Below are 23,787 nucleotides of genomic sequence, written 5' to 3' on the forward strand. Positions count from 1 at the left end.
TGATAAATAAAATTATAGACTATGATCAACTGTGTGTGTTGATAAACGGATTCTTTTCACTTAAAATAGTTAGTTTGTGACAATACTGTTACAAAGATAATAATACATTATGAAGAAACTCGGCAAATCTGTACTAAATAATTTATAAATATGATTTATTATTAGCACAGCTTTGGCAAGAGAATATCAATCAAATTTTTTTTTAAGAGTTTTTATATAGAAAAATATAGTGTAAAAATTTCAACTCGATAGTTCTTTCTATGGGGAAAAAAATGATAAAATATAATAATTTTTTCGGTTGTCTTCACACTGGAATGATTTTAACTAAACTATCTATTTAACTACCTTAACTTGATAGTACAATAAATGAAAAATCTGTCAGTACAAATCACTACAGTGAACAGAACAGTGGAATCATTTTCAAGGACCTCTTCCCCCGTAGCTCATTGAAAGGTTAATTTTTGTAACTTTATTGTTCTGCATCTTGATTCTTTCTATATCTTGATTTCTTTTACCACGTTGGAATAAACATCCGATTTATCCGCGCGCGTGAAGACGCAACAAGTGGATCACTGGTACGCACTACGACCTCTGGTCATCATCGGCATTAGGACGCACGCATGGTGCTTTTGTCGACTGAGAAAGAGGCGCACCATAAGTTCCTTCTCCTATGGACCGGTTCTACACGGCAACGAGACCGGCAACATTCGAGTACCGTGTTCCGTTCTTCAGCTTCTCCCCCGACTGTCGCCAACGGTCGGGAGTCACCTTGTAGCAACGCTCTTCGCTGCTCGCATTCCGACGATAGAACAAGCTCTTTTTCCCTGCTTTAAACATGCCTTTCATCGAAGACGACATCTCTCATCAAATTGTTAGGCTAGATCGTAATTGACAGACAGCCGGCCGGCGTCATTAATCGACGTTAGTCGTTTGTGCGTTTGACTTCATCAGACGCGCACCCCGGGATGCACTCATTCCTTCCGATTATTCACGAAAATCCATAAAAGACGGTCAAGGACGTCGGTCGACATCGCGTCTCCTCCGCCTTTTCTCGCTCGCAATTGATGCTTATCGCATTACGATTGATATTCACGCGCTTGCTCTGGTGGACCGGCCGTGCGATATCAGCGTTCGTGAAAATTCGAGCGCTCACTACGATACGTACCCTATTCGTGAAACACATGTACGTGTAAATATTGTTACGCAGCTATTTTATGATATAATTATATCCGCGCAGTGACGTATATATTTCAAGAATAGAAGCTCTTGTTCTTGAACGTTACGAAGTTACTCTCTCGAGGAGAGACCCGTTACAGTCGGTTTCGACGACTCGTCCCGCAATCGTACGCGCATAAACACGGGAAAAAGGACGACTCCGTAGGTCCTCCACGTCCGTTCCAGTTACGTTCCCGAAGAACGTCCCGTCTCGATACCGTATCAGCATCTACACACAAGGTTCACCCACTTCGATCGTCCGGAAGAGCGGTGTTCGCTCGCTCTCTCACTCGCACTTAGCATACGCGCGCGCGTTATATCTGGCGACGGGAGCGAAGGTTGTTCAACTCGGGCGGATCTCGTAGCAGCGGAGTAACGGGGTCCTAAGGCCCGCGCGCGCGGCGCTCCACCTTCGTCACGTTTACCTCGCGGCTAGGCGAGCAACAGCGGCGGTGGTAGCGGCGGCGGACGGTGCACCGTGCATGCGGCAGCAACGACGGCAGACGCTCTTCCTGCCTACTAAACCTTCTCCAACCTTCTCCAGGCCGAGTACGGGGCTTGTCGAGTAGCCAGTCAGCCGTGCACCATTGTCGAAAGATCGTCCGGGCTGGTCGCGCGCGCGCGCCTTGTCTTCTTTCTTGTTCGGCTGTTTTCCTGCTCTTCTCCTGTTCTCGTCCTTCTTCCTCGCGTCGCGTGAACGTCAGCGAGTCTCCGGTGTCATCCGATATATCGCGGTGGTTTCGTTTCACAGATTGTCCGTACTTGAGAGAGTTCAACACGTGGTCGCGGTGTTGTCGCGACCAGAGAGTTCAACGCGTGGTAGTGTCGTCGTCGGATAAAGTCGCTCCCGATCGCGAGATTGCTCCGGGTTGTGTGTGTGTGTGGGTGTGTGTATGTGTGTGTGTGTGTGCTAATCGCGTCTCGTGTGCTCCGATGCATGGTCAAGCGGTTTATTGAGAGATATAGGTAAGAAAAGCTCTCAATATTAATTAGTTTAATCGATGGTCGCTAATTATTTATTTATATATATATGGCTCTTCGAGCTTGCAAATTGGCCGAATGCTCGATTTTGTACCAGCGAGCATTTTACATGAGCGTAAGGTTGTTCCATGAAATATAAAGCGTAAGAAAAATACGTGTGTCCGCTTGTCGAATCGAAATTTACAAGAGACGATTGCGTCGTTGCGAAATTTGATTGAAAACTTTGAAAAAGGTTCAACGACTCTTGCGCGATCCAGCGGGATCTACTAACGTACTCGCGCGTTACATCGTTTTTCCTTCCAATCCAATCTCGAAGCAAACGTTGCTCTTCGAGAGTAATGCAAATAAGAGATTGCGACGGAAAAGAAAAGGAACAAGCGCACTTGTATCAAGTTCAGAGTACTGCTGACAGATCGCACTTGTAATCTCATTACGGCTCGCGTTCACTTCCTGTCGCTTCTCCTCCTTCTCTCCCCGTTCCTCTTTTTGCGCCATTACTACTATACTTGTTCGGCGTTTCATGAATATATCGTTATTCTCATTACCCGATAATCAAATGCAACGGGATCGTTTTGAGAGCAAGAGCTTACTAACGGGCTGCACTCTAAAAAGACCCGGCTAATAATCCCGATGATTATACTAATCGACTCCAACGGCCCACTTCTGCTCAATTTACTCGGCGAAATCTCGAACGTCTTTTATCGATTGTGCGATTTTCGTCCATCTGACGAGGAAATTATCGCACGTGTTCACACACACACACACGCACACACACATGCGCGCGCACAACGTCACTGAGATCGCAAAATCTCCGAAGAAAAGGGAAAATAGTTGTTACGTTTCTCACTTGCGAGTGCAAGTACTTTCAATTTTCGTTCGTTTCCTCTTCTACCCTATGTCCCGCGGCACAGCTTGAATTATTTGGTCTTTCACGCTTCAATGGGAATGTCTTTCTCTCTCTGTGGCAATAAAATCTACCTTCTCTGCGGCGCGAGATAAGCCGTTACGCTTTTGCGACGCGAACGTCAGCAGACGTTATCATTATTAATGATACCTCAAATTAAGGAAGAGAAGAGGCGTTCATGAGAACTTTCTATTGTTTGCGAGATGCGGTGGCTTACAAGGAGTAACATATTCGCTCCAGTAATGATATCTCGCGATCTCGTGAACAATCAGATCCGGTTGGCCGATTAATCGCGATTTATCGGCTGAAACGGCCGGATCTCTCTCTTTCGCGGATGATCGCGCGTTCTCTTTCCGTTCGTTCTTTACCTGCCGTGATCTAATTCTGAACGGCGAAGCTATCATCCGAGATGAGTCGTTACAGCGCAAATCTGTTAGTTAAATAGCGTATCTTTATTGCGCGCGATCTTTTCCGCTGGCGCTCAGCGTTCCGGAAAGAACCTTCCTTGTGCGATGATATGTTCCTACGTCTCTTTTGCCATTAACATTCTAGCATGAATCGATCCGCTTCGTGATCGGAATCTTGCTTCTCTCAAATGATTTTCCGTCAATCGAACATGTCTTATTGTTTCTATCAACGTTATTTACGCATGTGCACGTGTGTGCTGGAATGTGTCGCTATTAATGGATTGACAAAATGTTATCGTTCTCTAGTTTTATCTGTTGCAATTTAGGCGAAACTAATGTCTAGATTATATTTGACGTTATATTATTTTAATGAATATAAAATAGATACGATGGAAGAAACAACGTTTCTTCGCATTGCCGCGTCTCTGTTTGCACTGCAATGTTACGGGAAATTGCCACGCCACGCTTGCCATCGAAAATAGTCAGTGCGTAAATAAAAAGAGCCGCGCATATAATAGCAATTATTATTGTTGCGTACAACGGTTCCACGAAATTATCAGCGATTCGTGATAGCCACTACGCGACCATCACTGCCGTGATTACACCGTTTTCGCCTTCTTCTTTAGTTCACTCTTTGAATACCACACTATTTTGTTGTTGTTTTATCTCCACGCTGTTGTTTTATCTCTGGTGTATAGTGGTGAACGAAAGTCTCATGAACAGTTATAAAACGTCACAAAAAATTGCGCTTTCATTGCGCTTCCAAAACGTGATTCTGAAATGTCCAATTGAATCAGTAAACGTGGCATCCATCGTGCATTCAACTTTCTCATACTTAAATGTTTATGTAGGATAACGTTCAGATGAAATGTCAACAACCTCTGCTATATCGTTAAAGGTCCATCACGATTTGACGAGCCAATCTTTTCGTTGGTTATTGCTATTTTTGGACGTTCAAAGCGCGTTCTTCATCGAAAATGTTGATACGATTAAATTCAGTAGCCTACGTTTTTATTGTGGAAAACGAAGAAGACTTTTCTCCGTTATACACCGCGGCTTAACTAGGCTTTGATCTCGGTTGATCAGGATTTTCCTTTTAAATGAAGGAATTTTATCACAGTACGATATTCGATTTTGCCCATTGTTGACAAACTGTAACAGCCGTTCAATTTGAAAGACTATTATAGAAAAACTAGATGCCAGAATGACCTAAAAATTTAGATGTTTGTCAGTGTTATTTGTCGGACTACAATAGAATTGTGAAGCAAATCTTACTCTTTCTTGATCAGGACGAAAAGGACCCTTTTTTCAAATGATCCTCGTATTTCAAACATGATTTCTCTCTCCGTCTAGAATCCAAACAGAAATATTGTAGAAACGCTTTTCTCTTTTCCTCTTTTGTTTTTTTAATACATAAAAATGTTATATTTAATCTTATATTTATGCATAAGGTATTATACTTGTAAATTCACATATTTTGTTCCATTCTAATATAAAATGAAAATAAAGAAGTGTTTTGAGTCATGTTGAGGAAAACAAGTGGGATTTGTTTGAATTTCCCGTTCAAATTTGCGTATATTAGAAATACTTTTACACTTTTACATAGCTTGAATCTCTGCAGGTCTCTCAACTAGAATCTATAATTTAGTTAGTGGAAAATCATAATTAGACTGGATCCCAGTTAGATATCAAGAAGATTTTTTATAAGGGAACATGCACGTACGCGTATACGCGTCGGTGTGTTCATTCGGAATTTGGAGCCTGTCTATATCGGGCCCGTATTATCCGCTACTCGATGAAGTCACTTCACGAACGGCTTTCCGGCTTGAAGTAACATGTCCAAATGGTTAACGGTATGCGCGGTCACTCGTCGTCGTAGAATTCGCGCGCATCGGATTCTACGACGGTTCCACCGGCAAATAATATCCAGCGCTTCGCATTTCGATCGCTGAACGATTCTCGTTGTGAGGTGCACTGGACGTCACATGCATAGGATGCTTGTGGAAGATCGATCGATGTGGTACCGTTAGTGGACATAAATATGAACGAAAAATGTAACGGTAAAAGAACGTCCATATGTGACAATCAACCAGTAAATTCCATGGATTTCATCATACCTCGTTGGCCGATGGTTCACGTAGACTCCGTAGAGTAGCTGACGAGACTTTATATTGATCGGTGGTCCGTGGTAAAGGTTGTTTTTCACTGTTGTCAGGAGTGGACCATCAATTTATTAGTGTTAAGCTGTGATGCTGTTGATGAACTTGATAAACATCGAAGAAAGAAACGTAGAAAAAAAACCTAGATATCATAGTGACGTATCAAAACTAGAATAATTAATTATGGGTCGAGTTTCTTCTTATCGAATGATTGTTCTTAACATTCCTAATGATCATACAATACAAAAATATTGTTTAATGGAAATCGGAGGGGCCCAAAAATGTTCTCTTATTAAACTTTCTCCATTTGAAGAGCAAAAAAATACGAAAAGTTTGCAGAACAATGTTTATACATCTTAGTTAGATTTTCCGTCAAATGTGGTACATTCACCAAATTCATATTTATCTCTCATTTACGTTTACGTAAAATTTACTATGTCAGATTCATGTATGCTGTACCATTCCCTGGATAGAGAGTTATACGATTTTCAATTTTACGCATAACGCATAAAGTTGAAAATTGCAGAAATAACTCTAATTATAATTGTAGAGCTCTAACGACTCTAATTATGGTAGTGTCGAACTTATATGTGAAAGCCTAAAAATTATATAATAGTAAAAAGTTTTAATTTGTTGTATATATATCGTGATGGATACTGCACATATTCCAATACAAAAACATTTGATATTTGAGAGACTTGACGGACTCCTATCTACCGCGATCCAGATGTATATAGTGAAAAAGTAAACCTTAATCTCCATGGAGATTTTAACGCGTGCAAAGGAAGAGACGTCTCTTCGGTTTGTAAACAGCTGATTGAAGTTATTGTCGATGTTATCCGCATGATTTTCGATAAACATCTACGTAAAATTCTACATCCAAGATGTTAATCGCATTGAATGTTCAGTTGCGCGTAAGCGTCAACGAGGGTGAAATAATGTCGCCGTTTGTATTCTACATGCGTCAACGATTGGAACAATCGGGGAAGAGGATCGAATACGAACGGTTCGTTCGAGCGAAACCTTGGTCGACAAATCGGTAATAAAAGATTCGAATCTCGTGGCCCGCGTGGAGAGAGAGAGAGAGAGAGAGAGAGAGAGAGAGAGAGAGAGAATTGCTGAATTAACAATTGCGTAATTCTTGTTGTCCCGACGAATACGTCTCACGATTTGTTTTCAACTCATTTGATGTCTTTGAAATAAATTGGAGAATAGCGCAGATAGTAAAAAGATACAAAGAAATGTCTCACGTGTGCTTAATGAAATAATTGCATGATTGAAATATTCGAAATCATTAAAATATCGTAACGATTTCCTCGAGAAATGATTATCGCGAAACGGGGAAACATCGATACATAACCGCAAACATTCGTGCAAATCTTCGTTGCAACAGCGCTATTATTTCCGCAAATATTAACGTTAATCGTCGCGCATTACGTTATGAAAAAAATATTGCGAGAGCAAACGTGTGGACATGTGAGAACGCATGATGCAATGAAGAGGGAGTGACAACACAAATTCTAATTTGCGACAGACGTTCATTGCTTTCGGTGAATGTTGATGCAAGCATCGCGTCTTCACCACCAGGGCGAAAATTAAGGACTTCGACTTGCTCCATCATCATTTCCGGCCGGCGAGCGACCTTTTTTTTACCGCGCGTGCGATCGCGTAGGTCCGCTCGATTGTGAATTTGTTTTTGCGACCGGCGAATTCTTTCCTCACTGACCCATAGTTTCCGATGACATCAGTCCATTCTCGTGATCAATAAGATCATTGCTCAAGATCAGGTTCAGCGTTTGAATTTAGATCCGTCAAGGACAGTCCACACGTACACGCATTTTTCGGAATCTTAAGATTTTTTATTTCTTTTCTAATTTGTAGTACTTCATTTTGCAACATAGTTTTCAATAATACCGTAAAATTCATAGATAATTTTTTTTATTCAACGTAATTTTTACATTAAATGTGTGATATTTACAGACATAAAATATTTTATTGATAATCAATTAAAAACTGACGCGCAATTATCAAAATGTATATTTTACGCTATAATAATTGCGCGCGCAAGTTCTCATGCGTGGCCTTTATGTGTAATTTCCATTCTTTATGTATATCTAATTTTACCTTGAATACATTTTCTTATATATTCTTGTTTCAGTGTGAAAATGCGGACGAAGATGTTCAAGTTGGTGGTGGTCCTGCTGGTCGCAGGATCTGGTGACACCAGACCTCAGAAAAATGGTAGGTTTCATAACAAAAATTATGGGAGACGATTATATATTGGTTTGAGAGAAGGAGAGAGAGAGAGAGAGAGAGAGAGATTACGCGAGCGAGGAAGGAACGGAACGATGTCGCGTAACATTAGCAAGCCGGAACCCCGGGAAAAAATTTGCCATCGCAAAATTGATACCTTATTAACAGATCGTAATCGCGGCTAATGAACCATGTGTATCCAATTCCTAATCTGCTATTTGTTCGTGTGCGACGTAATGTGATCGGTATTACGTCACTTTTCTTACAAAATTGAATGTCGCAATATGTGTCCGGGAAGTGCTTGCTCGTTGCAATCATTAGAAACGATGTCATTCAGAGAACCTCGGCGTTTCAGCCGAGCGTTAACGTCGAGGATGGATCGCACAACCGGCGATCATTGGCGCATTATTATTATAAATGTCGCGAAAATCTCATTGACATTGCGGCTCGAACCTCAAAGGCCGATATTCAAAATCAGATTTTATAATTAATATTATTTTAAGTAATCTTTCTTAGATTCTTCGTAGTCGATCAAAATGATCCGTACATTCATACATGATAATACGACCATATTATACAATAATTTATATTTAAATAACGAAAATATTTGAAACGCGGCCTGAACGGCTTAAAAGCTGGTGCGTACACGATGGTTCACGTAGCAGCGAATGTGTCAATAGTTTACGTCTTAGACGTTTTACGTCTACTTAATATTAAGGACTAATAAAAACCTATTTTAACGATAAAACTGGTACACAGTCTTTCGTCTAAATGTTAAAATTTTCTTGCGTTACCGACTTTTGACTAATGTCTCAATGTTAAATTAACACACACACAGCACTCATACGTTATTATTTTCGTAATGTTTTCAAGTGTTAAATTTATATGAATTTAGTAATTTGTTATTTCTTATCATTTGTCATTTAAAAATTAAACATTATTTTGAATTATTTTCATTTAATTATTTCAGAAAATTAACATTTTTTAAAGTTATTTCAACATTAACATAAGTTAAAGTAAATCTTCAAATAATTATAAACTAACACATGAAATAGTCAAAATTGATTAAAAACCATGTCAATAATATAACATATGGGAAATGTGTTCTTCAGAATTATGTTAAAATATTACATTTATTTTATTCACATCATATGGATAAACATATATTCCAGTAACATTTTTTTACAAGTTACTTTAATTATTCCTCGTAATTTCCAACTATTTTTTGTGTTATTCTACCATCGTACTTTAAGTTGAAACAATATATGTATAAATATATAGAATAAAATGTGTCAAATAATTAATTCCTTTTTTCTGTTCGATGTATTAAGAAGTAACACGCAACATGACGAATATGTCATTTCAACATAAATTTTAAAGACTCGGACTTTTTGGAAAAATGTTAAAATGAATATTTTATTTTTCGCTGTGTATTAATGTTCTTTCCTGAACTTTTATTTATACAAATTTAATTTTAACGCTACTTTGAGCAATTTTGACATTAAAACAGCGTGAACGGAAATTTAAAAGTCGCATAAATCGTATATTTTGACATTAAAATAGGATAGGAGTAAATTATATATTATTAGACAATCGACAATTGTTGGATTTATTTTGTATTATTTTAGTCCTTACTGTGTGTTGTAGAGAATTAAAGATTTAATATAGAGCTAAAATTTTGACTCGCCGTAAACAGCCGAACAATGGCTTGGGTGAGAATATAAATTTATAATCAATTATATTCTCGCAATCACGAAGGGAATTGTAAATAACTTTTAATTATAAATACTGGTCTTGGTTGGAATTGATGGAACTTCTCGTCGTCGATCTTCCCACATATTTTCATAATACACAATAGAACTTTTACACTAATTGAATTTTAAGCGTAGAGTTTCTATTGTTACGATGGAGAGGAGAGATGAATTAAATATTGGTTTTATAACAGTCTCTTTTTCTTCTCGGTTCGCAGACGATTCGTCACAAGCGCCGAAAGCGACGGAGGTGGTTCATGACGCAAAATGGAACGTCCGGTCCTTAAACAAGACATCGCATGACATTGTTCGAGATGATAGCAGGTATACAGGGACTTCCGGAAGTAATAAAAAATATATTATACATTTCCGCGATAGTGTCGCGAATTTGTCGCGCGACAAGCATAACGTAGTCGCTGTTTCACGCGGTCTCGTACCAAACGAGATGGTCGCCCGGCGGTCGTTCGGCGTTCGTCGCTCCAGAATCGATGACATTTGGACGTTGTCCGAATTTCATCAAGCCAGTGGCGACCCACCGGATGTTTCGAGAACAGGCGATATAGCGACGTCAGATGGGATCTCGGAGATCGCTGCTGCCCGAATGTCGAAAAGCGAGGAGCAGGGCGGATTTTCGTTTCGCGATCCTTTCGTAAATCCTGTGAAAGTTCGACAAGACGGGAAGACAGATTGGATAAGATCTGTCTTAGCGTCGAATGAAGCGAGCCCTGCTGAGTTAGAACCTGATTCTTACTTCGGCGGAGCGAGTCATTCTCAAAGAGTGGCGATCGACACGAGTTTCGAGGAGAAGTCAGAATCCGGCGTCAAGAGTTATAGTAAGTCTCGAGTGAAATACACGCCTGCGAGAAATGATTTTTCGGGTAATCATCGGGCGTCATCCGAGGTGACGGATATTGCTGGTGTGATATCTCGTGATGATGCTAGTGGAGAGAATCGATGGATATTAGGTGCAACTAATTCGTCTTCAAACGAGAATGTCGAGGTTGGAGTTAATGTATCGTTTCGAAAAGCACAGCAAGGTTCGCACATTTCTTCTTCTTCTCTTCCCTCGGTGACAGAGGGAACAAATGTTCAAGTTAATGTTCGTCGGACAGACGTTGCTAATCACTCGATTCGTCGGAATCGCGATTCGCTCTACAAAATAATAACGGACGGAGTGGACTCGATCGTGGCTTCTTATGAGGACGTGAAGTCGCGAATCGACGATCCTCGTCGCCACGATTTTCGACGCGACGGCCTGAATAATTCATCGTGCGAAGCGATTCAAAAATCAAAACCAAGAGTCGGTCACGGTCGTCGTCGACTCGTGTCTCGCAGAAAGATTACGTCTAATAGGAATTTCGTCAGGCTCCGACGGCCGTCTTCGCGTTTCAACTCGCGGGTCATTGTCAGATCGCGCGTCGGAAATCCGCCGAACGTCAACGCGCTGAATCGAAAAGCGTACGATGACGACGTTCTATTTACCGGAGGAGAGCGACCGATGAAGAGCGCCGGCCATTTGGCGCAGACAGCTGCGAAGGAGAGGAAGCCCGACTCGACAGACGACGAGCAGGCGACGAGGAACCGTCATTTCTCTGCTAGCGAGAAATTGCCGAGTCAGAACGTGAGCTTCAGCGATCGAAATGCCGCAGAACAAAACGGCACGGTCGTTAGAAGATATCACGAAGCTGAGCCGAAGAACTGGCCGAATGGTGCGCTCCAAGACGTCGACGATCTGTACAATTACGAAAAGTATACCGCATCTTTGGCGAACGAAGAGCCGGGTTTTCAGGACGCCGCTTCGATTCTGTCGCAAGGCGTCTATATCAATCACTCGGACCCGGTGCTCGATTCCAGCCTCAAGAAGATTATCCATTGGCTGAAGATACCGTCGTTGATCGTGTCGGGCAACACGCACTTCCATCATCATCACGATCATGAGATGAGTCATAAGCCGGTCGAGTCCATCTACGAGAATCTTGAACCGAATCGGCCGCTGAGCGTTTACGATGAGACCATAGTGCACCAGGACGCAGCTACGATCAGTCAGGATTTCGACAGGATCGCAAATTATCACTCGCACCAACAACCGAATCCTTCTACTACGGTCGTAGGACTTCGTCCCCAGTATGCGACGGCTCCTTCGATTGTAAACTCCCCTGATACCCCCTTGCTCCCTACTACTACTTGGTCCGAGGTGATGCTGCCGAAGAACAGTACCATTTATAACCCCACGACTCACATATCACAGAACACAGTAGTGCACATCCTGAATGAAAACCTGAAGAAACCGAACGTAACGGTGACGCGAGTCGAGCCGCAATCGAGCGTCGTGTCAGTCCAAAGCGACCAGGCGGCCTCTTCCTTTTTTTCCGAGGAGACCTCCTCAGTTCAAAGGCCCAACGTGCACATAATGTTCACTTCTCAAAAGGATGAAGATATGAAGGCGCCTCCGAAGCAGGAAAACAATACCTTCCCTGTATTGTCGACTGGTTCGAACTGTCCGACGATCATGATAAACTCCTATACTCGTGTGAACAACACGATTCAAAGCAAAGAAGACTGCACTGATTTAAATATCATCATCAACTCTCACATTCTCGCGAACACAAACATGTTTAAACCAAACGGGCAACAGTCCACTGAGACTCAGCAACCGACCTCACCACCAGTGGTGACTCAGAGCTATGGCGATGAGAATATCAAATACGCCGACGAAGGGGTCGTCGTCGTCGACGACCTCTCTCATCCTCAGAACTCCTTCGACAGCTACGTGACCGCGGCTGCTGACGGTTTTTCCGGCTCGACGTATCCGACACCGGTTGAAAGCGACTATTACGATTCCCAGAAGAACCCCCTCGGAGTCCCGAGTCCCTACGACTCCATCTCCCCGGGACAGCTGTCGACTGTCGAGGTGTTCCAGGGCACTCAGGTCAGCGTGTCCGTGCCATACGTCCCGTTGAAAGACACGGAAGCGACGATTAGTTCAGTGCTTGACGGCGCAGACGGCGGCGTCCCGGGTGGCTCATCCGTCGGCTCTAGCGTGGGCGATGACGCGTCGAGTTCCGCGTCGCCAGCTGCTGGAGCTGTCGGCGACGTCGCGAGCGAAGCTTCGAGCGGCTCGCCTGCCGCGCCGACGATCGTGAACGTCTTCCAGCCGTCGTCACTCAGCGAGCCCGACCACACGATGATGGGTCTGACGAATAACGGTCTGATACCGTCTGATATCACCTTGCACGAGCTCCCCTCGTCATTGAATCTCCCCAGTCGTCCGGGTTCTCCGAGCAAGCCGTCGAGCGGCCACTTGACTGGCTCTGCGGCTGGCGCGTCTTCACACCATGACGACGATGACGACGACGATTTCGACATGACCCCCGGCGGTGTTCTACAATCGATAACCTCGGTTTTCACGTATTTCACTTTTCTGAATCCGTTGGGTTACAGCTTCTTCAGTCTGGCCGCGGCACCGTTCGCTGCGATGGCGGCCGGTGTGCTCGGCGTCGCTGCATTCATCTTTCCATGGGCGTTTCCAAACGCCTTCGACTTCGGCCGTGCCGCCGATCGAGTGACGATCACATTCAGGCCGAACCTTGAGGAATTCGTCAGGCAGGCTGTGCGCAAATACGATCGCTTGAACGAGTGGAAGAGCAAGCGCAGGAAGCGCAGGAGATGATTTCTCAATTATCGATCTCTCATGTACACGATGTAGATATCTCGAGATCATGGTTACTCGCCGCTGCTCTTACTTAGTGATGGTGTGAATCGCGTGTCTCGGACAGATGTTCGAATATAGTTTGACAGAGCAGCCATGATATGACATGACAATGAAGCTCGTATGAAGCGAGTATGATCTTCTAGTTAGAGTCATTCGGTCTAACCAAGTTATTAGATATGTAGATATACAGACAGATAGATAGATAGATTGGATTCTTCCATGAGAAAGAATAAACGAAATAATAAAATTTCAGCGAAGGAGAAGTTTAGCAAGGAAAACCGAAGTACTGTGGAACGCTTTTCTTTTCTTCTTCTCTTTTTTTTTTTTTTAAGACTTGTAGATGTCCTTAATAGTTTTTGAAATATTATGATACTACTAGTATCATTGGGAAGTCCTTGTATAGTATCAGTAGCAATGAACAGATTTTTTAAGCTCCAATTCTTTTTAAGGAAGATCGAGGCTAGTTGCCTAAAGAGTAAGTTGGCAAAATTGATTATTTCTATTGTTTTCTAACAAGTTCCAGAATCGAGTAAATAATGATTTCAGAACCATCTTTCACATGTTTGAAATCTTGCTCGATTTTGTAATCTGTTGTAAAAAATAGCAGAAATAAATTTGTCAACTTACCCCAAGCTTAGCTCTAGTCTCCCTTACTTGTTGTTCACAATCACTTTTATCAATATATGCGATTGATCCACTGTGTCTCTCTATCCCATGGGCCCTCCAATCCATGGGACACAGAAATATTTTTCGTTTTAGAATGTTTTATTTAAGATTTTTCACATCAAATCTTATGATCTACGTCTAATAAGCACGTTATAAAATATTGGAAATAAAATAATATTACACTAATGCGGCAAACAAAAACCCAGTGTAACTAGTCGAAAACGAAAATTTTAACTTTCTGCAACTTTTGGCTAAGCATTATAAAAAATTGTCACTATTGCTGGCAAAAATGATGATGAAAAATTTAATAAAAAAAGAAAAGTACGAGTAAACAATAACAGTTCACTGGATATTGAAATTAGTTTTAACCTATAAGGAACAAATTAACATTGAAATGCAACATATTTTGAAGCTTCTTAGAACCACTCTAATAATTAGCCGGTGCAATATTAATTTAACACCCTTTATATAGATAAGGTCAGGAACATTTGATAGCAAAAACTTCTTCTTCTTCTTCATCACATCTTCCTTCTTTCTCTTCGCCCCACACAGATGGAGGGCGACTGCGAACCATGGTAATTCTTATAATGTAAAATATTTACTACAAATCCATTTATAATATCAACTACTACTATCGTGGAATTGTGGGACAATTCGAGTCGTGTAATCCCACAGTATCTCGGTAAAGTATGTCCCACAGTGCCTAGTCAGAATACATACTTTCTTCCTATCGAACTTTCGTGATCTAACTTCACATAGAACGATTATTGAAATCACAGAATCAACAATAGAAGTTCTCTTCGACATACACAATATTTAACACTTAAGAATGCAACTAAGTAGACGGCAAAAAAAAAAGTAAAAATTGTCACATCTCTCAGAAAACGGTTTACATTTTTATTTATTAATATCTCCAAACTTTGCGGCTTGCGATATGACGACGGAAAGGCAGCAGCGCTGCCTTCTCGAAAACAATTGGAAGGATCATGCGCTTTTGTCTTTTATATTTGTAATAATTATGAGACCCTTTCAAATTGAGGCAAACTCAAAAATGTTCCACACAGTGCCCCAGTGCCCCGGTTTCCCTTAAAACTAAAAGAGACAAGAGGAACACAAGAGGAAGTGCGTGGGCATTTTTGTTCGTTAAGAATGTAATTCATTTGTCAATTTGTTTGGAAGATATGATTGATATTCACTGATATTCACGACTAACACGAGGATTATCTTTTAATCATTATAAATTATTAAATATCATAGATCCGTCCATATATTATAGATGTAATTCACATAAAATCACTAACGATATAAATCTATGATATATTTTTATATGATATGTTTGTGGTAGTTTCACCTTTGCCAAAAATAACATTGTGGAATCATATATTAGATCGTTTAACCGTGACTAACACGAATAATAACTAAATTGGGCGACAATCGGTATAATAATTATTATGATTATTATTGATATCTTATCTCACAATTATTATTTGCCATTGTTATGATGGTGCGTAGATTAGTGCGTGGGACAGTATTCTGTTTATATCGTTAAACTCCATATATATAATAAAAATCCCGATGACAATACTTTTTTTCACGATTATTAGTAGCGTTCTTTATTATGTATCGGTACTTTAACATAATTAAATTGCACCATTTCAGAGCATTAGCAGTATTTGTGCCAAGGAATATGTAACATTAATAAAGCATTTTAAAAGACACTGATGACTAATATCTTTTTATTAGCGACTGATTTTTTACGCCTCTGTATATTATGTAAAAAATATATATATCCACCTTATGTTTCACTTCGATTTTATCCTGTCCTATTCTATAGGGAAGAACGGGGCTTATTGTATTATTACACTTCTTACATACTGATTAAAAAAAAGATGTATTCAATATTGTATAATATGATATACATTTTGATACAACTACATCCTTTAGCTTGTAGAAAAAAAATATCAACCTTATATATATATGCATATATATTAGGGGTATGCATGATTCTTAGTCTTTGAGGTCTTAAAAAAATTACTTGGAAAACGTGGAATATTTTCGCGTCCTTTCGCAGTTTTGAAGTATTGACATTATATGTTCTAAACGCTATCTCGACATGAGAGGCAACGATAAACAATTCTCTTAAGAAAACAGAGAACATGATGGCTGACGATAAGCTGCATACATCACACACACTGTATTGGTTATGAGTTTTAACGAGCACAAAAACGCGCTACTAAAGCATGCGAATCAACTTCTGTTCTTTTCTTTCTGACAAAAATAGCCCATAACATTTGCAAATATTGGCGTTTAGACATTTTGAAAAAGACAATTTTGATGTTAATGGTTGAGCTCACAGATTGCGCGCAAATTGGAAACTGAACAATTGCAAACATTGCTAAATGAAAATTCGGCTCAAGCGCCGCAAGAGGAACGCAATTAGGAGTTGATCAAGCTGACAATTTCCAGACGATTGCACGATGAAATGGGAAAGATCATGAAGTTAAGAAAATGAATACAACACTGGATTTCTCCGAAAAAACAGCATTTGCTGAGCACACATGAGTTTCGTTTTAAAAAACATTTTTTATGAAAGAATTCATATTAATCATATGAAAATTTGAACACATTTTTCTCGTTATAAAACATTTTTAATTATTACTGTTAAAATAGTATACGTTATATGCTTCCAGAATACATTTATAATATTAAATAATTAAACGGAACATCGTAAACGAGTACACAATATATACGAGGGCAGTTTGATAAGTAGTTGGTTTTACGCATGGTGGCGCCACTGCAGCGAAACCGGTTTTACCATCATATAGCTCCATCTTTCAAACAAGGCCTGCCAAAATTTCAGCCTTATCCGTCCATTAGTTTTTTGTTGGCAGCCGATTAAAGTGAACGCCTCAGCCATTATCGTCAATATGGAAAAAGAGCAATATTGTTCGGTGATTCGTTTTCTTTATTTGGATGGGAAAACGTGTGAAGAAGTCCAAGAAAAATTGGAAGCCGTTTACGGGAGTGTTGCTCCTTCGAGAAGCACTGTTTTTAGATGGTACGCCGAATTTCGTCGTGGTCGCACGTCCGTCTTTGATGATGACCGTCCCGGGCGACCAAAAGAGGTTACTACCGATGATTCTGTCGAAAAAGTGCACGATATCATATTGGCCGACCGTCGGGTGAAGGTGCGTGAGATAGCAGACATAGTAAAGAACACACGGGACAATATCATACATGATATATTGCACATGAGAAAGTTATCGATGGGTGCCGCCGTTGCTCACCATGGACCAAAAACGAAATCGGATAGTCACTTCGAAGATGTGTTTGGAGCTGTTTCAGCGCAATCAGGCGGAGTTTCTGCGTTGTTTTGTGACTGTAGATGAAACGTGGGTCCATCACTATACACCAAGCAGCAGTCTAAACAGTGGATTTTACCTGGCGAAAGAGCTCCGAAGAAGGCCAAAACGGCCTCATCGGCCGGAAAAGTCATGACTATGATATTCTGAAATTCCCGCGGTCCAATCCTCATCGATTATTTGGACAAGGGAAGATCTATCACGGGGCAATACTACAGTGATTTGCTGAGACGATTCGACGTGGAACTGAAAAAAGAAACGGCCTAATCTTGTAAAGAAGAAAGTCCTGTTCCATCACGACAATGCACCAGCACATTCATCCGCAATCGCTACAGCTATACTGGTCGAATTGAAATACGCACTGCTCACCAATCCGCCGCATTCTCTAGATTTGGCCTCCAGCGACTTTTTCCTGTTTCTCAACATGAAAAAATGTCTCACAGGGAAGAAATTCGCGTCGAATTCGGAGGTCATCACTGAGGTAGATGCCTATTTTGCAGAATTTGAACAATCATAGTTTTTAGAGGGCATTAAAAAGTTACAGCACCATTGGAAGAAATGTATAGAAGTGAAAGGGGACTTTGTTGAAAAATAAATCGAAATTTCTCCGAAATATTGCGTTTTCATTTCAAATCCTAATACTTATCAGTACCGCCCTCGTAGTATAGTATAGCGTTTTTTGTACATTCTCAGTACGAGGGCAGTATTATTATATCGTATTAATAGATTCTAACCACAAAAGTGTTTAAAGTGGCACCATGTTCTTTTTGGACAAAATTTGACGAGAGACTTTGCTTTCAGCGGACAATCAAACAACACTAATCGAGATTTGAAGGATCTGCAATACATGGACCAGTCTCTGAGAACGGTCGCTACTCAGTTGCTCAATGTTACGAGCCCGGAGAACATAGTGAAAGTGAGCAGCCATGAGCTGATCAAGGCCGATCACGGAACGACGCAAAAAATTTCGGAGAAGAGTGATGCCTCGTTGATAAAGGAGATCAACTCGGAGATCAGTAATCTGGAATCCATGGGCGTGAGTTTCGGCCGGCCGATCAATTCCAAGTTCAGCTATTTCGAAAGCAGCCACCCCGGCCAGGCGATGGCTATCACGGAAGAGGAATTGGAACGAGAGATGAGCACGACAAGACTAATAACCGCTTACAAGAATCACCCGACCACCACCGGCGGTATCTCCACTTGGATCCTGCTGAATCCGCCGTCCACGACCGCGAAGAGCGTTGTGGAAGCTGAAAAGAAGACGAAGCAGCCGTTCCAGACGGAGGTGCGACTGACAGTGAGGCCGAGTTCGTCGATCGAGAGAGTGGAGAAGATCGCGGAGAAGACTACGCAGCTTACGCCTGTGGTCGTCAGCACGAAGAAGCCAACGTCTACAACGTTGAAAAAAATCACGACTACTTTGAGACCTGAGAGGATCACTCCGAGCCTGGAGAAAGTGGAGTCCTCTTCTTCGAGCACAACCCCGAAGACGTTGCGCACTACAACAACGAGCGCCACAACGAATGACGAAGTAGCCTCGACCATATTCACCACGAAGAAGAACCAAGCTTCACGGACCACCGCCAAACCGAAAGTCACTACATCAAGAACGACTTCGAAGCCGACGTCGGCAGCAACGAAACCGTTGAGACCGGCAGGTCAGCAGGGCAGACCGAAGCCTCCGACCCCGACGAGAAGAAACACAGTAAAGCCTGAAATGGTGAAGAACGAGACCGCGTCGACCGGTAAGATTGAAAAGGTAACGTTCAAGCCTGTCCAAATGATCACAACCCCGAAGAGCAGGCCGGAAAGTACCGAAAGACCGATGTTCGTCACGAAGATAAAAGCCTCGGTGCTCATGGACACGCAGAAGGCGCCGACCACCTTGCTGCCGGCGGTCACTTTGAGTACAGCGTCCAAGACGTCGAACTTGTCGGGCGCTGATCTCGTGGAGGTGCCGGTGAGGTCGAAGCCGGTCGGCACGAAAGTCAATAACGTGCTGAAGGTACTGCTGAAGAAACCCACGGACGAAACAACGCAGATCGAGATCGAGCCGATCAAGGTGAACGCGCCGATCCTGAAAATCGAGAAGGTCAATAAGGACAAGCTGGATGCGATCGTGGAGAAGGACACTGCTGGCGAGCTCAGTAACTCCAGGATCGATCTGAAGTTTGACTTCAATCCCGAGTTGACGAAGATCAACGTAGAGACGCAAACGGAAGTAGCCACGACGACGACATCCTCTACGACCTCTGCAACGTCGACAAAACGGCCGAGACACAATTCCAAGAGGAAGAAGAACAAGGTCCGCAGACGCAAACCAGCGTCTACCAGCTCGGTGGCGCCAAGCTCAACGACGGCCAGCATAATGTCCACTTTGATGGAGACCAGCGTGATCGATTCCACTGCGGTCCTGGACAACGCAGTCCAGGAGTCGAAGATTGCGCCTGAGACGAAGATCGCGAACGCGACAAAGACGAAGAAGAAGCAGCCACAGAAGGCGATCAGCACGCAGATCTACAACTTCCTAAGCCGCGAGGTGATGCCGAGCTTCGGCGTGATGTCGTTGGTGGGTCTCGGTCTCGGCCTGGCCTCGTACTTCTTATATCCCTTCGGCGGCACCATCTCCCGCAGGAACTACGAGGTGGAGCCGTCGAATTACAAATACAATCTGGAAGATTACGACGGTAACTACGGCCAGAGCGAAGAGGAGGTGCTGTCCAAGGTATTTCAAGGTATGACAGGCCATGAGAGCAAATATCCGAGCGTCAAGGACCTCAATGGCAATTACTATCATTATCAGCACTACGACGGCGCGTATGATGCGCAGACGACGAAGAGGATAGATTCCAGGTGGGTTTTCTACGCAGACGAGAATATTCGAAATATAACGAAAAAATTTTGTTCGTTTTCGTTGGTTTTACTGCTTTTCTTCTCGGTGTAACAGATTACATTCGAATTCCAGGTATCCGTCAATATCGACGTCTCCTCTCTACAGACCCTCCGAGAACACTCAGTCAGCGGTGAAGTATCGGAACACGGAATACAACAGGTATTCGGAGACCACGCCGATTTACTACGATCACGCGGAGGGATTGGTGCTCCCGGGATCCGCGAATCGGCAGTTCGTAGTCGGTAACGTACCCAAGGAGTATCCGTTCGACGTGAAGACCGCCGCTCTAGTTAGCAAGAAGGACTACGAATCGGCCGAGGACGGACAGACGCAGTTCGACATTGCTCAGACCTTCAACTTCCCATCGAGTTCAGGCAACGCGGTCAGGCACGGCTCGGCCGTCGGTTTGTCGTCGACCACCCGACCGGACGACGGCTACGAGGAGATCGAGATCACGCCGACCGCGGTGGCGGTGGAGCACGGGCCGCGGTCTCTGAAGGTGAAACGTGCTACCGACAGCAGGCTTTCGCGGCCGAAGAGGGAGTCGGTAATACAGGTGATACCGTCAAAACACGAGCTGGAGGAGGAGGAGAAAGAGGAGGACTTGAGCAACGAGATTTTGGATATTATCGACTTGGCGTTGCCGGCTGGCGACGATTCGAAGACGCGAAACACCAGCGAGCACAATAACGAGGTCGAGGACCTCGAGGCGCAGAAAAGGAAGCGGCAGGAGGAGACGAACACGCGCGTCAAGGAGTCTGTCATGGGGACTTACACTACAACCGCGGAAGAGACGACCAAAATACCGCAGAGCACCTGGACGATCGCCGAGAAAACGCCGAGTAAGGAGAAAACAACGGAGGAGATTGAGAACGTTGAGGCGACCACCATCGAGTGGTTCGAGAGCTCGACCACGCAGAAGCCCGCGGAGGGTTTCAGCCTCTTCGGCTTCGTGAAGAAGGTCGCCGAAATCAAGTTCAGGCTGGGCCTGACGATTCTGAAGCACGCCAGCGAGGGCTTCGCGCGGTATCTGGGCCACGTGCAGAAGAGGATCAACGGCGAAGAATGAATGCGGGAAAGAGATCGAGCGGAATGTATCGTGAACTTAAGTAGCCCAACTCCTCCACCCGAATGCGAGTCACGATAACGCGTTATGTTCGAACTACGCGCGCTCGCCGCTCGTTCTGGCCGATGATCGAGTGATAATCGAAGCGAGTCTCAAATCTTATAGTGAGAATTACACAAGTGAGCTCTTGTTGATAATTTGATGATATATTTCGCGTGAGGTTGGCCGACAAGTAGTTTTGTGTCGAACGACACCGAACGAATGGTGCCGTAGGGATATCGTATTCTCATTTTCACCGAAAAAAATTAGTAAATTAAAGTAAATACCATTTTGCAAAATAGTTAATGGGGAATTAATTAATCTGTATGAGCTAATGATCGAACGCGGGAAATAATAGGTCGCACTTTGTATAGAAAATAGCGCACTTCCGAAGATGTCTTAGCAACGATGAGCATCAACTAATTTCTACGGAGATGGAATAACGCAGCGAAGAACATGCGATGCTAGGCTGCGCACCGAAAAGAAACACGCTTCTCGCTATTAGTTGATAACCATCGTTACTGAGACACCTTCTGCTCAGTTCATTTTTTTTTTATGCAAAGCCCGGCTTACTTTTTCCCACACGATTATTAGCTACTTAATCCATTTTCTCCTCCCGAGATAATTATCGGATCTGTATGTATGAAAATATGAGTCTAAATTTAATATTATTTTGTTTTTTTGTGTGTTTTAGCTATTCGCGCGTATTTATTCACATGAAAAGAGAAAAGTCGACAAAGTTACACGATGTATCTCCACCAGGGAATGTCGATTGCGTCTCAAAACATAATGAGAATTACAAGTGAGCTCTCATTTGATCGAGCGACTTTCACCACAATGAAAATGCGACATATTTCACGTGAAATTGAATAACTCTGTGTGGAATAGCAACAAATGTTGTCTCGCAGGGCATACATCATATTCTTATTTTGCGTATATAGCGCGTATTTATTCATATGAGAGGTAAAAAAAGTTGATACGCAATCGACTTTCAGGCGACCGCTTCTCCCAACTTTGGAGGAGCATAACCGTCTGGTAACGGTAGTCCTGGGCGCGAAGAAACGACGCTTCACGGTCGCGATTCGATCGAAACGCAATTTCACGGACGATCATTTTTATCCGCGCCGCCAATGAGCGCGTCATCCTTTCACTTAGAAAGCTAAAACGATGAAGAGAAACATGAAATACTGTTACGTCGGTGAACGTTGCGTTACTTCGTGTCTTCCTCTTCGAAGTATCACCGATATGGATCGTCTTCTTTGTCTTCTTCTTTTCCAGAATCTTCGGTACTCGACAGGGGATTGATGATCGACGATGATAACGACTAAGCGACGAGTGTGACACCGTTGTGACGTTCTTTTGCGATGAACGTTCGACTAACGTGACGAGCTTTAACGTCGATCTTCGGGCCCCCCAAGTGCGCACATTGCTCTCTAAATTTCTTGGAACGGAATCTCTCACTCAAAACGAGCGAAAAGTGGTGATGTTTTCACTCAAAGCGATAGTGAAAACACACTGCCGTTCGAAATGCCGCGAGAGTGAATGTTTCACTCAAGCTTAGGGTAGGATTTTCACTCCGTAGCGAGCGAATATCGATTGGAATGAAGACAGTTGTCCCTGTGACAATGGAACAGTTTTCAATTTCGAGTAAAATTAAATAATTCGGAGAATTCACTCTACACGAGTGAAAGTTTATTCGAATTCGAGGGACTTAATGGTGGTGGGACTCGACTTTTCGTGTGAAATTTTATTCCGAGAAATTTAGGAATGCATCTCGCGGATTGCACGCGCCTTGTGGCGCGTCACACAGAGTGCGCGATAAGGTGCACCCCCGAGTTTTTTTATTTGTTCGAAACGAGTAAGATAGCGCGGGATTGGTGGAGGGGTTTCAGAAAATTTCATTCTCTCTCTCTCTCTTGCTCTCCCTTTCTTTCTCTTCCAGGATCGATTAGATCTTTATTGCAAGTTGCTTAATCTCTTTCTATAATTGTTTTGGTACATTTTGCGTGCTGCTCTTACCCTCTCGCTGGAGGGCGAGCGAAGACGTACGGAGGAGTCGATTATTGGGCAAAACTGTGTAGCTGTATAATGTATAAATAAATAAATAGCTGGACATGAGCGAATAAATAAATAAATAAATAAGTATGCAACTACGTAATATCCTGACATGCATTATATAAATAAATATTGCGACACTGTTTCTTTTGTGTACGTACGCGAGTGAGGGTCTGTTCTCGAATGGCCTCGCGATGTCTTTGAAAATTTCGCAGGGGATTGCACGCGTTTCGCTTTTCTTTAATTTCGTTTTTCCTACGATAACCGCGGCCAGCTCTCTCCCAATAGATCGTGCTTGTATGTGCGCTCTTATATGCGAGCGCT

At 42.7% G+C, this 23,787-nt stretch overlaps 1 protein-coding gene across 1 annotated transcript; it reads left to right on the forward strand.

Annotated features, from left to right (window-relative positions):
• The first annotated feature begins 1,798 nt into the window (after positions 1-1,798).
• LOC106751709 (mucin-5AC-like) lies at positions 1,799-23,521 on the forward strand. The gene is made up of 5 exons (XM_014632739.1): positions 1,799-2,181; positions 7,825-7,907; positions 9,889-9,994; positions 18,212-20,263; positions 20,376-23,521. The coding sequence occupies exons 1-5, from the start codon at positions 2,153-2,155 to the stop codon at positions 21,370-21,372; spliced, it is 3,267 nt and encodes a 1,088-aa protein (XP_014488225.1). The 5' UTR covers positions 1,799-2,152; the 3' UTR covers positions 21,373-23,521.
• The last annotated feature ends 266 nt before the right edge of the window (positions 23,522-23,787 follow it).

This window comes from Dinoponera quadriceps, unplaced genomic scaffold (genome assembly GCF_001313825.1).
Source record: "Dinoponera quadriceps isolate SergipeBrazil2010 unplaced genomic scaffold, ASM131382v1 scaffold115, whole genome shotgun sequence".
Taxonomy (NCBI): Eukaryota; Metazoa; Arthropoda; class Insecta; order Hymenoptera; family Formicidae; genus Dinoponera; species Dinoponera quadriceps.

Bases quoted from the DNA above. Each gene is read 5' to 3' on its own strand.
- LOC106751709 (XM_014632739.1), top strand. From the start codon at position 2,153: ATGGTCAAGCGGTTTATTGAGAGATATAG. The intron at 2,182-7,824 runs GTAAGAAAAGCT...TTCTTGTTTCAG, and splicing joins CGGTTTATTGAGAGATATAG to TGTGAAAATGCGGACGAAGA. The intron at 9,995-18,211 runs GTATACAGGGAC...CTTTGCTTTCAG, and splicing joins ATTGTTCGAGATGATAGCAG to CGGACAATCAAACAACACTA.